Here is a 15248-nt window from a genome sequence, read left to right as displayed (position 1 = left end):
CTGTAGCTACTTAACCAAACCACAAGCGAAAGAGATTAGCAAATATCCACCACAATATACTACTGTGGCTATTAAAAAAATTTGCAACAGATTGTTTTCACAGGCTCTCGCACTATTAAACAGTCACTTCTTACCTTAATTTGTTTGAATTTGTCATCCTTCTCAGACTTTGTTTTTTTTCCTGCAACAACAGAAGGAAGATTTCTTAAGGTTCTGTGTGCCATGAGTTATCCTTCACACTTTTCTATATTCACCAACAAATAGCCTCAAAACATGCCTCAAAATGGCAGCACCTCCTAGGAAAGGGAGAACACATTTTGCTTAATTTTAAATCCCCCTTAAGGCCTGGGCAGTCAAAAATTCATCTTGAACACTCTGGCTTTGTTTCATTTTTAGAGGGCTACAAAAAAGAACCACGATGAGACTGAGGAAAGCAACTGCAGTCAAAAAATCAAGGCAAAAAATACGGAAGAGCAACAAACTAAGTAACGAGGCCTGTTAAAAAAATTAAGGAAGGGGGGACAAAAATATTCTTAAAGGGAAAAAAAATCAAAATATATGTCTCATCACTGTAGCTGTAGCTATAGGAAAAGAGAGATTGTTCGTTGATTTAATGTGAAAAGAGATCACAATAAACTTCAACAAATATTTTTGTAAATAGTAGCAACCTGGGGGGCGGGGAGGGGGAATATATATTGTAATTCATGCAAAAGTGGTTTATGCAATCATGTTGGACTTGAGAATCCAGAAAACCACACAGCATATGACCCTCACAAAATGTCGTGTGCCTTGGCAGACCTCAGCACTGCTGCCCCTGCTCTGACCTGACAAGACCCTGATGTGTAGCTCAGACCTGCTGATGCAAGCTCAGCTCTAGCCCACTGTTTGCACAGACGTGTCCCAGGGATTTCTCCCATCTCTTCTACAAGATAGCACTGAGAATTAGGAATGTTTGCAGCCAAATTCTTTTGCTCTCACTCATACATAAATTTAGCCACGTAGAAAGGGCATGTGAGAATATATACAGGGCTCAAAATACGTCAGAGTTTTATAGTAACTGGACTAGTTGCAGAATCCTCTCTTGCTACAGCCCCCATCTCCAGAATCTCAGCTTTCATGATGAACTTTTCTAGTTCTTACAGCTATGAGAGGAATCTACCACACTGGGACAGGTTATGGTTCAGGGAAATATACCTGAACATACAAAATACACCACTGACAAGAGACTGGAAACAGTTTCAAAGCAAATGTTCTACCTTTTGCAGATTGATCTCCCTTTCATAGTATGATTCTGTCCCAAAAGTGCCAGAGTTCATAATTTCCAATCACACTGATCTTAAACTGAAGATGTGCCTTTCACTTCTCAATTTAAGAAAATAGCAAACTGAGCTACCAGTGAACTGAATTGGATTTTAGAGGAACACCGTGTGTTTGGTTTGCAGGTTCTTTTTATCCAAAAATCCTAGACACCAGAGAATACCAGAGGACTAAGGAAGCCATCGTTCTACTCAATAAACCAGTAACGAAGCCTTAAGGAAGCTGATGAGCCATAAAGAAGCCAATGTTTCTACTCCTAAGAAACCAAATACTCATGAGACAGACCTGGCGGTTAGGTCCTCTCCTGGCAGGTGTGAGACCTAATCCTTAAATTTGGGAATTCAAACACAGTTTCCCATTTCACCATTATCATGCTGTGGGGGCTGGTTTTTCATGGCCTGGTGTAGCTACATAACTAACAAAGTGGTTTCACGGTTTAATGTTCTGAGCAGAGAGTGTACTGCTCCCACTCAGCTCATCAGAGCGCCAGTTTATTTCTACGCTTGCTTGAAAAAAGATGCCAAAATGTCTGCCACTGTATTCTGAATGAGCCCCACTGAGTTAAATACATTGATCCTTCTAATCATCTTCCTTGACTGAAGGAGACCTGGGACTAGCATCTGAACACAACTCCATCAGCTTTAACAGAACTAACACAATTTACATGCATCACGAGCTTGGGGGTTGATCCTCTCTCCAAGCGGCTTGTTCTCTTAAGTGAATGCAGCCCATTTTTCATACAGCTGTTCCTAAGTTCTGGGGAACATCTGGATAAAAACATCCAGCTTCACAGCAGAAGTAGAACCAGCACATTTTGCAGGCCCCAAAATAATAACAATGCCCCCAACACCATTTTCATGCTGACAAGCTCTCCCCTCTACCTTTTTTGGAAGGTCTTTCAGATAATGGCAGCATCCGGTACACCCTGAAGGCATTGTTTCCTTTCTTTATACTTTTGTCCTTCACTTCTTCTATGTCAGGCAGAGAGTTCATAGCACAACGGAAGTTTGCCTTCCACGTCTTTGGATCAGGTTTATCTACTCCTGACTGGTATTTTCCTAAGCAAGAAAAGAAAGTTAGGCACACACCACACAACGTGCAATTGAGAACCTAAGGCGAATTACTAACAGTGTAGGTTAACTTCAAGGTATCAGCCTTCCGTTCCCATGACAAGCATTCAAACAATAGCTGAGGTTGCAAGAGAGCGTTGTGATCTCATTCCCATGCACATTTCTAGAACACATGATGAACAGTTTCTGCTCAAGAAAGACCCAGGGCACTGCAGATCAGATGTGACTCCACAACAATGTGGAAAAGCTTGCACAGCATTTACCTTTATTATGTCTGGCTCAAATCCACAGAAGGGCATAAAAAGCCTAAGGGCCCAAGTCTACAAAGTGCTGAGTGTGCTCTACTCCCAACAATTTTGAACCCAATCTTGTTAACGTTTAAATCAATTAAGTTTTACTGTGTTCCTCAATGCAAATGAGTCATGGCACTTCAATAAAGCTGGAGAGTATTGCAGGCCTTGAAAAAAGCACTCAGCCTCCCACAAATCTAGAAATTTACATTCATTCCCTGTGTTAGTAAAAGCAAAGACAAGAAAGAAGGAAAATGTAACTTTAAAAGGGAAAACAATGTGAAAATCTGTCCTGTAGAAAGAGAGTTCCAATACCTGTGTGAATGGCCCAGTTTCTAAATAAGGGAGCATCTTTTTCAACATCCCACCCATGTCTTGCGGCATGCATCCAGGGAATCTGAAAAATCTTCTTCTCCTAGAAGGGAAAACAAACAGGAAATGCCAACACTGACTGACTTGAGGGATCTTCTGATGACTTTAAGACACTTACTTATTTAAAAGCACAGTTCCAGCATCTGTAAGTGTTTTGCTTCCTTCCAACCCAGTGCCGCTGTCACTGAACTCAATAGGAAAATATCCACTGGCATCACCAAAAGCAGAATACAGCCCTAAGTATATGAAATACTCAGAAGCCCCTTCAGGGATGATGAGCCTGGCAGCTTTCCAAGCTGACACATGGATAAAACATGCAGTGCTACACGTTTCTAAACATTCAAACGAAGGCTAGTTTTGGCAGCACAGACACTTTTATGACTAGAAAAATTAGATATGAAACTAAACAGCCATAGGAACAGAGCAAATTCAAGGGATTTAGAATTCAGCCAGTAAAATAGTAGCATGGTGAAGGAAAGGGATCTCTCAAATTTATATGCCAAGCAAGTGGACATATATGAACTGTAGACATCTCTCCAGTGGGGATAAAAAATACAAGACACCCATGTGAAGGGGTGGCATTGAAGATAGCTGAACGTAATTTAGTTTAGAAACCTTAGGCCAAAGAGAAGTGCATTTAAAGCAATCCAAAGGATGGCGGGTTTTATTTTTTTTTTAACACACAACATGTAGTTAAATCAGGGCATGCCTTACGTGGTGGAAGTATAAACCGATTCCCAAAGGGATCAGAAAAAATCACAGAAGACAGTACACTGGTGACTATTAAAGATGATAGTTTTGGTATGCAGCTCTAGCTCTGGGAGCCCAATGGCTTTCAGAGCTTTAACAGCATGTTTCCTGTACTCCTTCCACAAGCACTTAGCACAGAGGATACTGAGCCAGATGGATGCTGGGTCAGATGTGCTTTTATGTCATACAACATGGGAACGAATTCCTATGTGCTGACCTACAGGGCTGCTTCAAAACTCTTCACACTCATTTCTGCAAAGCCATACAAAAGGAGTTTGTTCCACATCACTTGTTTTTTCTCCCCTGTTGGAGGGAATACATCTTATCTGGCTTTACATGCAGACATCTTGCACTATAAACACTGCCACTACAGGTTTAGATCCACTTCTCAGTCTGTGAAGAGAAAAACATTTTCAGGGCAAAATGCACCCTCCTCCTGAGGTGGCCACCTGAGCTACGCCAAATGAACTGCACCATAAAAGAGCCTATTTCTCTCCGTGGACTACAAACAACTCTAGACAGGCAGCTCTCATTTAAATGACTGCATTGTAGATGTCTGTGGTTGGGTGAGATGAATCCTTTGCCCTTTCCCCTTCCTTTAACAACCACTGTCTGTCCTTGTCTGTCTGGTTAATATTTCACTAACGTCAAGGTTAGGTTTATTTCCCTTCCTTTCCATGTGACCTTTTCTTTTTTGAGCCTGTGTTTTGTATTGTCCTTCAACTCTTGTCTTCAATCCTTTCTCTCATTTACATTCACTTGTTCGGAACTGCATTCTTCCCTTCTTGCTTGGCTTCATCTTTTCTTTATTTGGTGAAAGCACAGATTTAACACGTTCCTCATTCCCCTTCAAGCTCTCACACTCTCATTCTTCCTCTTCATCACCTCTCTCATGTGCCTTTTGCCTCCTTACTCTTCCCTCTCTATATCGTTAAATCAACCTACAGAGATGCTCTCCTCTTTCCCCAAGTAGAAGTGGTCTAAAGAAAGTCTCAACCCCACTATCCCATGGTCCACAGCACTACTGTATTCATCAGAGCTAGAATAAGCTTCCTTGCCTTTACTCTCCCACAGACTATAATGAGCATGGAAAACAATTCATACTTCCATAGAAAACAATTTCTATCAACAAGAACTTTAAGAATTGACAGGATTAAAAAGTCTTCTCATGCTTGGTGATGGGGATTATATGCTGGAGGTTATACCATGGATTTCATGTTCCGTATGAGAATTCACAAAGTTCTATAGAAACTAGCAGACCAAACAAGACTCCAGACATAGCATCCTGTCATTGTCAACCGTACTCACTGCTTCAACAGAAGGTGCCAGAACGCTCTCAACAACAGTCTAAGTGTTCATTACAGTGTTTCTGTTCATTACAGAAAGTTCTTCCCAATCTCAGATGTCTTGAAGCACATGGACTTAGAGCAAATTATAATATAAATAACAAAATCATAGAATCCACGTGTATTATAATCCTGTAATACATATATAATTTTACATACCTATACAGAAACTATAGATTTTCTCATCAAGTATCAAATACCTAATCTTCTCTGAAATCCCGCAAGACTGCTGACTGCAGCAATACCATGTGGTTGTGTGTTCTGCTCTAGTTTACCTAGATGCTTTCTAATTAAATACTAATTTTTTATTTCACACATCATCAAACATTTACCTATATCCTTCTTCAGTCGATGCTTCCTCATAATGACCTTAATAGGAAAAGGTTCATCAATGCTTTCTCTTAGACTTGGAAAACCATGTGCTGTCTGGTACAGCACTCCATCACTGGACATTTGTGTAGGAGTCTTGTATTTCTATTAAAAAATTAGCCTCACCTAAAGTCAAAAGCACAACCCACAAAACTTTTGGAGTGTAACTGGAATTGCTACTAAACTCCAGTGGGGACACCAAAAGGGAAAAGGTGTCACATTCTTAGAAATAGGCAGGAAGAGGAAAATAGTATCGAACACTTGCAACCCTAGCTCCAAGCAAGTGAATGAGCATGAGATCACATACCAGCTAGAAAGTCACAGCACAAATTTTAAATAGCGGCATCCATCTGGAGGGTAATACTCCAAGCATCAATCAAAGCGGCAGGTTGCCTCTCAACTCCTGTTACAGCTACTCTGAATGTTTCCACTCTAATTTCCTTTTCCAGATCCATGAGGGACACTGACCTCTCATTATTCCCCTCCTCACACTACCTCTGCTCTCTACTAAACTGTAATTTCCTTCACACCTCCCAGTTTTGTCTCTCTGGGAAGGTAAATAAATTCTCTTCCTCCCTCATGCCATTCAGCAGGATAACATTTTCACCAGGGACGTACACAAGGATTTATTTTTTAAACCCTATAGAGAGGGGTCTGTTCTGGAGGGGAACATGAAGCCGGAGGTATAATGTGATCAACTGACAGTAGGGGAAGGAATTAGGAAAGTCAGCTGTACCTGATTTGTCATTTTTAACTGAGAGAGGTTTAATTCCTTTCTCAGTCTGGAAAAATTCCCCAAGAAGAGACAGCCAATGACAAACCCAGAATGATGATCATTTCTTTAGTATTTAAATCTTATTTCCTTAAAAGCTGTGCACACACATAAGTGCCATTCTCTTGCTAATCTGACCCACCTTCTTTTTTGTACTGTGAACTGTCCTTTGCCAGACTCTTATTAAAATACACAAATCCCAAAATCCTACAGCCTCCAGAGTCGATTCTGTGGATACAGAATGGGCTGTAATACACGACACTGTATCATTGATTCCATGCATGGCTTTGTTTATCGTCAGGATTTACAGTAAAAACAGAAATATTTTGGTTTAATGATTCATTGTTGGAATGAATGTTTAAACATTTTTAATCATAACTGCTCAGAAGTGCAATTAGCTTGTTGAGCACAACAAAGGCAACCCAGAATGGTGCCAAATCAGAGGGTAGAAGTGAGGAATAAATTTTTTAATAAACCTCAAGGCAGGCCACTTAGCCTGGTATCCTCTTTCTGGTAGGAGCCAGGGCTTTGTTTTAGAAAAAAACCCAACATTTCAAAATACTTTATTTGTGAGACAAGCCTTGGTCAATATAGAATATGCTAACTAAGGACAAAATCTCCTACCAACTCTTGCATGCAAACAGTTTATGCCAGAAGCATGAGGCAGAAACCGCTGTAACAACACGATCAGAGGGCTGCAAGCATTAAACAACATGACAGGCCTCGCAAACTGCCTTTATGGGCTGGTGGACTGAACTTAGAAGAATGAAGCCCTTAGCACAGTGGCAGCATTTTCCCACTGCAGAGCAAAGGAGGTAAGTACAATTCTAGGGTGTACCAAAAAAGGTTAATGTGAACATAACCTACAGATGACAACATTATATTTAAGAGTAATATGCTCAAATCTGAAATACTATGCCCTAACTAATCGCAGAGGAATTATTTCAGGATTGGGCAGGAATGCCCAGCAAAGGATGGCAGAGATGGACTGTCAGCAGGAGAGACCTAACACCGAAATAGAGATACTCAAGGAGAACCCCCCCACTAGGGACCTGAACAGGGGACTCAAATTACAAAGACAACAGTAAAAACCGGTCTCTTCCTCTTCTTCAGCTGTGACCCCATTATGCAAGAACAAGGACCTACTTAAATTCACAGGGCAGCTAACTAGGGAATGGATAAAGCAATATTTATTTACCCAGCCACAGCATGTGAGAGTCACTGATGCAGGAAGCTCCTGAGAAACAAAATTCGTAGCTGAAATTTAAAGGGCTCCTGATCATTTTATAGTCACGAGCATTTCTAGCTTTGAAAGCTAAAATAAAAAGTAGTAATCTTAATTGCCATTCTTCAGCTCTAAAAATGAACACCTGAGCACCATAGGGTGGATACCAGACTAACTGGGTTACTGTCTTAACCAGAGTGGCAGCTCCTATGTTTCTGTACCTGATTTTGTGCATTTCCACCCATTTTGATAATAAAGTAGCCTCTGTAGCCAAAACCGCTTCATGCTTTTCAGTGTGGTGAATTACTCTCCTGCATACTGCAGAATGCGTGCAATACTTCCAGGGTTTATTACTGTTCAAAGTCTCAAATACACTCCTTGGTTTTATTGAGCCAATTACAAAAAATTCAAATTGGGCACTGACATTTTGGAGCCAACACTTGTGCTCTCGAAGCATCTAGAGCTCTCCGTAAGAGCTCAGTACAAGGAATATTAGGTTTGGGTCTGGAAGGGGAAAAGTTACCCCATTTTCTCGCAGGTCGACAAGTATCAAAGAAGTCACACAAGCCTGAAACAGATCGTTGCTTCAACCCAGAGTCTAACACAGAATATAGCCTTCCACCTCAGGAGAGCATTTTGTTCACATCCCTCTGACACTACTTGGTGAGCAATCTGTTCCCAGCTTAAAAAAAAACCTAGCGGAGTCTCCAGAAACTCTTGCTCCAACAACAAAGAGTTGGAAAATGCTTTCAAAGGAGCCACAAATCCACCAGGCCAAAGCAGGGCGCCTCAGATCTGGCAGGCGAGGCCGGAGGAACAGGTTCAGCAGGAAGCATTCATCTTTGCCCTTCCTCCCCATGTCACCCCTTTGAAAACCAGGAATGAGCTGCTTTACCTATCCAAACCTCAGGCACTGCTATAAAGTCCCTCTTCAGCACACGTACACGTGCACGTGCACGCACCCCCCTTACCTTATTTAGCCATTTCAGCCCCGGTATCATGTTAGAGTTGATTTGCTCTTCCAGCCAGGGGCGCATCCGCATCCTTTCGACAGGCATTGTCACCCACCTAGGAAGGAGCTGCAGGGAACAAGGGGCAAGGTTACTTGTTTTCCAGGCAGAAGTCCCACGCAGCTTCCCCATCTCTGCACAGTACAGCCTTATTAAAGCTTTGCAGGCATCGAACAATTATAAATACAATAGTGACTTCGGATCTGTGCGGAAGCCTCCCCTAAGAGCAATGGAGATGATGAAGCCTTCTCTATGGCAGAAAACACTCTTCTGGTACACCCAGATTAGGAAAACCTTCACCTGAAGAAGACACGTCATATTGGCAAAAGCTTGTCTGCTGATACAGGAGGGATACCAGAGACCGCAAAGAAAAACAATTACACTCCTGAAGAGTCCTCTTTTTGGCCCACGTACCTGTGTTTGCCCAAGACCTCTTTTTGCCAAGAAAAAAAAATAACCAAAAAAATTAACATGCAGGAGGCATCACTGTGCTAGCTAAAATGACGCACCTGCTAAGAAGAGTGCTTTCAAATGGCTGTTTCTGTCCCATAAACTTGACTAAAATTATGAAAAATACATTTTACATCACAGCAATTTATTAAGCCACTTTGGTTCTGGCTGAGTAGTTTGACCCCCTCCCTCGATCTTTCTCTGATCAACCCAGTCACTGATTTTTTAGCTGCTATTTTACATTTTGATACTGCTTAGCTAGGAAGTGAGTGCCTTACAGCCCCCTCAGCTGCACCAAGCCACATTACATTATTCAGTTAAGACTCAAACTGACTTTTTTTCTCTCTCTCTCTCTCTCTCACACACACGTGACCCTGATGCCACTTCCCTGTTTAGAGCTGTAAATTATTGACATAAGAGTCCAAAGTCTTGAACCCAAGGCAGAAAATTTTAAAAACATTAACCTATCTCAGGCACCGCTCTGAAAGCACCAACAGGCACTAGATGCAGATTAAAGCACTGCATTAAAGTTGTGTTAAGCAGCCTGCCACCCATCATTTCCATGTTCAAGTACTTGCATTTAGGCTGCTTCTTCTCCTCTCCCCCTCTGCACCGAGCTCAGCTCCTGCCTCTCTCCTTTGTTCTTCACATCTGTGTTCTCGCCATCATTCTTAACTTCTCTGTTCTGCTATTTTTGTCACCTTTGATCTTAAAAAAAAGAAAATAAAAAAGAGAAAAAAATGAGTAGGCCACGTATTTGAAAGCACACAGCAATGACAAATATAAATGGGTTTGTTCTTGCTTCCTATGGGAGTACAGGCATCAGACAGACTAACAATTAGGCAGCACCAAGCCCACACCCAGCACAAGAGGAAGAAAAACGTTCAAAGTTTCCTCTCATTGCTCTGAGGACATGTATTTCCTGAAACTAGTAAGGAATTAAAACCTGAGTGCAACAATAAGGCTCTTTGATGTGTTCAGAGAATTTACCAGCAGCCATGCTCACACTAATCTCTTAGCAAACATACTGGCATTTTATTTGCTACTGTGTGGAGCTGGTCACTGGTGCTTCAGCCACAGCCTTTTCCAGTGACTACAAATTTCTAAAATAGCTCAGCAAACGGTTGCAACTGCTCAGCTCCCTTTCAGGTTCACGTCAGACACGAAAAAAACAGCCAACCCCAGAACCTGACAGCAGCCCAGCCTTTGTGCAAATCCCCTCTCTGTGCAAGAGGGAAGCTGTTTTCTGGGTGAGGGCCACGCGGGTGCAGCTTTTTCGGACCCCGGGATGGTGGCGAGCAGCTGGCCACGCCGCTGCCCCCCGCCCCGGCTTGGCACCAACAATTCCCAACCAGGCTGCAGAGTGTGTATGGGAGATCTGTACCTCCTTCCCCTACTACACGTTGGGTCAAAGCTGAAATATGCAAATGGCAATGTACTAAAAACATGAGCAAATTTCGATTCATCTGTCAAGGAAGAAACAAGTAGTTGCAACGATCATCTTAGATGCATTTCTTTGTAAGATATCTTTAAGTATGCATGCACTTTGAGACAATTCCTGGCAACACTGGACATCATCTTCAGCATTCGATGAGTGCTCCCATTTAGCAGTGGGACTTGTCTTGTCTTCTGGGTAATGAGCCCCTAAAACAAATTTCAAGCCCATCTGAATGAACAAATTAGACAGAAGGCAGAAAAGTCATCTTGAAGGCAACAGCAACGAATCCCATTTGGGACAGGCAACACGGAAGAAACAGAAGCTGCCTTTGTGCAAAAGCAACATGTTTCAGGAGACGAGAAAGCTGCCAACATCATTACTACAAGGAAGCCGGTCTTGCCTAAAACGGCACTGTCGAGCCAGTCATCCCTTCCCTCCCACATCCTCGGGGGCTTCCCCAGCTGCTCCCCCACAGATGCTGCAGTGCTCATCTCCTTTTTGGTGCCCTGGGAATCCTCTGGGATTAGCACCTGCAGCTGTCAGCACACACCTTCACATTCATCACCCATACCAAGGCAAATTAATCCAAAGTAATCAGAAAAGAGGTTTGGCTTGCGAGAAGGGAGGAATGGCTCCCAAGATCTGTTTATCTGAAAGTAAACCCAAACCCAGCTAAAAATAACCTGCAATGATGTCCAGCTGGAGGAAACGGTGGCCATCTTCTAGGGGAATGTCTTTCACAGGGGGGCAAGCACAGCATGCTTCTGCTCATCAAAACACACCCCATGTTCCTCTAAGGGCACGTGCTGCACTTAGAAAATAAAGCCTGATGTCTTCAGAAGACACCCCCAGACCTGTCTGCCTCAGGGCAGCGCTGACCACAACAGTGCTAAAATGTAGTGGGTTTCTTGGCAGTTGCACATCAACATCCTTGTGATGAAAATACCAAGTCAACTCTTCCGAGTAATTGCCTGTGGGAAATGGAGGTGCCACATCTCCCCTCCGGAACTATCAAACACATGATTTACTTGTACAGAAAAAAACATCAACTGCTGCAGTGCCTTAAAAGTAGCCTCTGTCTGTCCTTAAGCGGGGTTAATGGGGTGCACTTGGGAGTCTTATTTTGATGGCTCCAGGTGGGAGAACGTGAAGTCCATCCATCAGTGACTAGCGGGACAATCACCTTCTGCCATTAAAAGCCATTCAAGTTTGTAAAGACCTCTGAAATTTCCAAAATAGGCAGCAAAAGCATGTAAAGTTTCAGCGGCCATCACCTAACACCAAGCCAGCTACACCTTCCATCAGAATACATTAATTATAAAGCAAACCTACAAAGCCAGAAACTAAGGTGAGCCATACAAAACAGCAGGCATGCCAACTTCCTTTGCTCCAGTCTCTCTCCAGTGTACCCAGCGGAAAGGAAAAAGCAGAAACAGTCAATCCTTGTAAGGAGAATGAAACATCCAACATTTATAATCTGAAGCAGGCTGTAAAACCAGGAGCACCTATGCACCGAGCTCCCATTCCTGGTCAACGTTAACATTGCACTTCCCCTCCACATTTACACATAGAAGAAGCTATGTAGGTGTCTGTATTTTTTGTACTGGGACAAATAGACTCCTACCAGTATTTTCAGAGCTGCCAAGGCATCCAGCTCCCACCGCCTTCACCACCACCGTCAGCTCCTGAGCTGTGGGCACCCATCTGCTGCCCTAAACAAACCTCTCCAGAAGCCCAGTTACCTTTGCCAGCCTGAACCTTCACACTCGGGAAAAAATGTCTTAATGCCTGCCTTGGGTCACTTGGCACCATCTTTCTCCGCCTTGGAGAGACCATGGCCAGAGATGGCTGGGCTGGCAGGGAAGAGGAGTGGAGCTGGCTGGGGCTGCAGGGGGAAGGAGCGGCTCCAGCTCCACCACCAGCAGGAGCACCTCTCACTCCATGACCCCCCCACCCTTCAGTCCCATCCCAATTTTGTCACACGCTAACACTACTCTTTGCATAAGCAGCTTTGTGAACAAGAAGACCAGGGAACTCAGCAGGCTTACAAGCAACGCGTCTTACCGTAAGGCTTTTTTTGTCTGTTTCAACCCAGATCATGGCTCTCATCCTGCTCAAGGACGTGCGTGACAGCACAACCAAGAGGGGAGGGCACTCCAGCATGTGAGTGGGGATGAGCGGCTGGGGAGGACAGGGAGGAACCCCTTAATTCAAAACCGCTAATGAAGCCCCTCTGCTTTTAAACCACAGCTTCAAACTTGGACTCTATTGAACCCCAGCATCTCTTTGGGGAGAGCACACGAAAATGCTTAACACTCCCAGAGACCCATGTTGGAGTCAAACTTTCTGGCATTACATCAAAAATAATTGTTTGGTTTAGCACTGTCCCATGGTGAGGGAAGGGAAGAATAACCGCTAAGAAACACAGTCAACTGCTAATGCAGACCAGAACCTAGAAAGCCGTTTTCTACCCTACAAGAAAAGGGGAGCTCATTTAGACACGGAAGTAGGGCTACCTGCTGGGAACTCATTTTATGAATGCTTGCCATTCTTAACACGGCAGCCAACCTTCAAGGGACACAATTTTTAACCATACCTCCTACAAATGTATTAAGGCTGGTAGTTCCGTGAATATAATTTCCCTTTTTTTGCTCCATTTTTATCACCTGCCTCTTTCTTAAAGGGGGCTGTCATCAGGGGTGGTTGCCTTTTCGGTGGTGGGAGCTTAAATGTATCAACAGACATTAAGACATCAATAAAATTTTTCCCAAACAGCCACCAAGTGTCTGAGACACTAAGCCCAACTAAAAGGCATTTGCCTGGAAGGGGAGGCCACTGGGAGCCTGTGCGGAGCCAAGCTCCACGTGAGAAGCGCGGCCCACAGATGCGCTGACACCATGGTTTTGACCTTTTTCAAAGGTTTATTTACTGTACTATTTGTGCTAGTCCTGCAGCCAGTTCAGCCTTTTTATTGCAACTAGATACCGCAAAAACATGGTGGAGGTTACCTCCCGACAAGCTATAAACTGTCCTAACCCTGCAGACGTGACTTGGAGGAAAAGTGCTACGGAGGGCAGACAGCACAGGATCTGCTAAAGCCGGACCAGCATAACCCAGTTAGGAACATGGAAACCACGAAGAGGCCAGTCAATAACACCGCTCCTGCTACCACACGGTGCACTTGAAAATGAGCTTTCTACCCAGGAATCACACCAGCAGCCTGGGGCGAAGCATACAAGCCAACTTCCTAGGATAGACACAGCTGAAAGAAGAGTCACCACGGCATAAGAGAGGGAAGGACGGGTATAACAATGTTTTTAGGAGTAGTCACGCAAAGGGCATTGAGCTGTCACCACAGCATCCTTGAGACGCAATAAATCATACTGAATTTCAGCTCTATACTACTTTGCAAGACGTATTTTTCTGAGATTCTTTATGCAAGACTCTTCAGAAGGAAACTCACAGCACTCACTTATTTTTAAAGAGATATTAGAAAAACATTAGTTATTTTCAAGAGCTATGCATCTTTAAAGAGACACTAGAAAAGATGTAAGTGGTGGCTGCAATCTATATGTACATATAAATATTTTCACTCTATAATGTTCAATAAAGAGCTTGTAGTCCTCCCTACTGTCTGCTAAAACATTCTAGTAAGTCTGACTTTTGTTTTTTTCCTGACGGAGATAACATTCCTGCCATACAGAAAGTGTAACCTTTGAGAATGAAGAGCTCTTCACTAGAATTATGGCAGCTGTAGACAGAAAGTGAAAGCAATGGCATGGCAGGCATTAAATCTGAGCAGTAGGAGATGTTCTCTTCCCTTCAGTTTCGCTCCCTCTGACAGCGTCTGAATAACTGAAAAGGCACAAAGGTTATCCCAAAAACACAAGCTACTCTATGCCTACAGGTATTTTTTTTAAAATGTATTTCTATTGAAGCAAAAAAAAAAAAATATCCAAAAAGGCAATTCTTCTTTCCCCATCACAAAGTACCCAGTTAAAAGATTTGCCAGTATATGGAAACATTACTAATGGCTGTGAGAAGGTAAGGTGGGATAAGATACTTCGAGGTGCATTTGTGAAGTAGGTCACAGCCTTCTCCAGAGCTGTGAAAAAGCATCTGCTCCCCAGAGGACTTGTGCAGAGTATTGCATTGTATCTATTTCTCTTTTCTCTGTAAATACAGAACTGACAGTATTTTTTAAAAAAAAATTATCTTGTACTTATGCTTTGCTGATAATCTTTTAAAGTATTTCCTTTGTTTGTTAATGCTGATGCAGTTCAGAAAAGCATCAATCACCCTGTGTGACCAAACAGATATGCTGAAATGAGACCATATGCTAATTTTAGGATTCAGAGAACTGGGTTCTGCATTTGTGCCTGTGCCAAGACTGTTCCAGGATACAAGGAAACATGATCTTATTTTAAGGAACAGTACTTGGAGCAAAATTCTGTCCCTTGGTCACAGCTCAGGCTCTTTTTTCATACAGGATTTTGCATACAGGACCACCTTTTCCAACTATTCCACTGTGGATGCCCATGTCAAAGTACCTGTTTAACCACATGGACTCTGAGCAAAGCCCTGCTTGGAAGTCAAGCTAGTCAGAGCGATACAGACCGTTCCTGGCTAAGAAAACCTCCTAGCCTCACCTGCTCAGAAATACTTCAGAAATGTGAGATTGACACTGAAACACAGACAACTGAACTGCACTTTACTCAGCTGCTCTGACTGCTGACACCTGAAATCCTACTGCCTGCAGCCCGCAGGGAGACAGTCCTCTGCCTGGTGCATGTCCCATCTGCCACGAGGAGAAGGAGAATCTCGCCATTGATGCTGCAG

General features: G+C 43.1%; 1 protein-coding gene across 2 annotated transcripts in view; it reads right to left on the bottom strand.

Annotated features, from left to right (window-relative positions):
- IRF2 (interferon regulatory factor 2) overlaps positions 1-15248 on the bottom strand; it is a 43538-nt gene that overhangs the window by 15688 nt on the left and 12602 nt on the right. Inside the window, exons 1-5 of one of the 2 annotated variants that reach the window (XM_009808886.2) lie at positions 9550-9618; positions 8483-8590; positions 2993-3092; positions 2199-2375; positions 135-181 (exon numbers count right to left, since the gene is read on the bottom strand). In XM_009808886.2, coding sequence (XP_009807188.1) covers positions 135-181; positions 2199-2375; positions 2993-3092; positions 8483-8569 — 411 coding nt within the window. In that variant the 5' untranslated portion in view covers positions 8570-8590; positions 9550-9618. Of the gene's footprint in view, positions 1-134; positions 182-2198; positions 2376-2992; positions 3093-8482; positions 8591-9549; positions 9619-15248 lie in introns of those variants that run through there. The other variant, XM_059817802.1, reaches the window with a different exon arrangement.

Source organism: Gavia stellata, chromosome 5 (assembly GCF_030936135.1).
Source record: "Gavia stellata isolate bGavSte3 chromosome 5, bGavSte3.hap2, whole genome shotgun sequence".
NCBI classification, from domain to species: domain Eukaryota; kingdom Metazoa; phylum Chordata; class Aves; order Gaviiformes; family Gaviidae; genus Gavia; species Gavia stellata.
The sequence above is the reverse complement of the archived record's forward strand: the minus strand, read 5'-3'. Positions and strand labels throughout refer to the sequence as shown.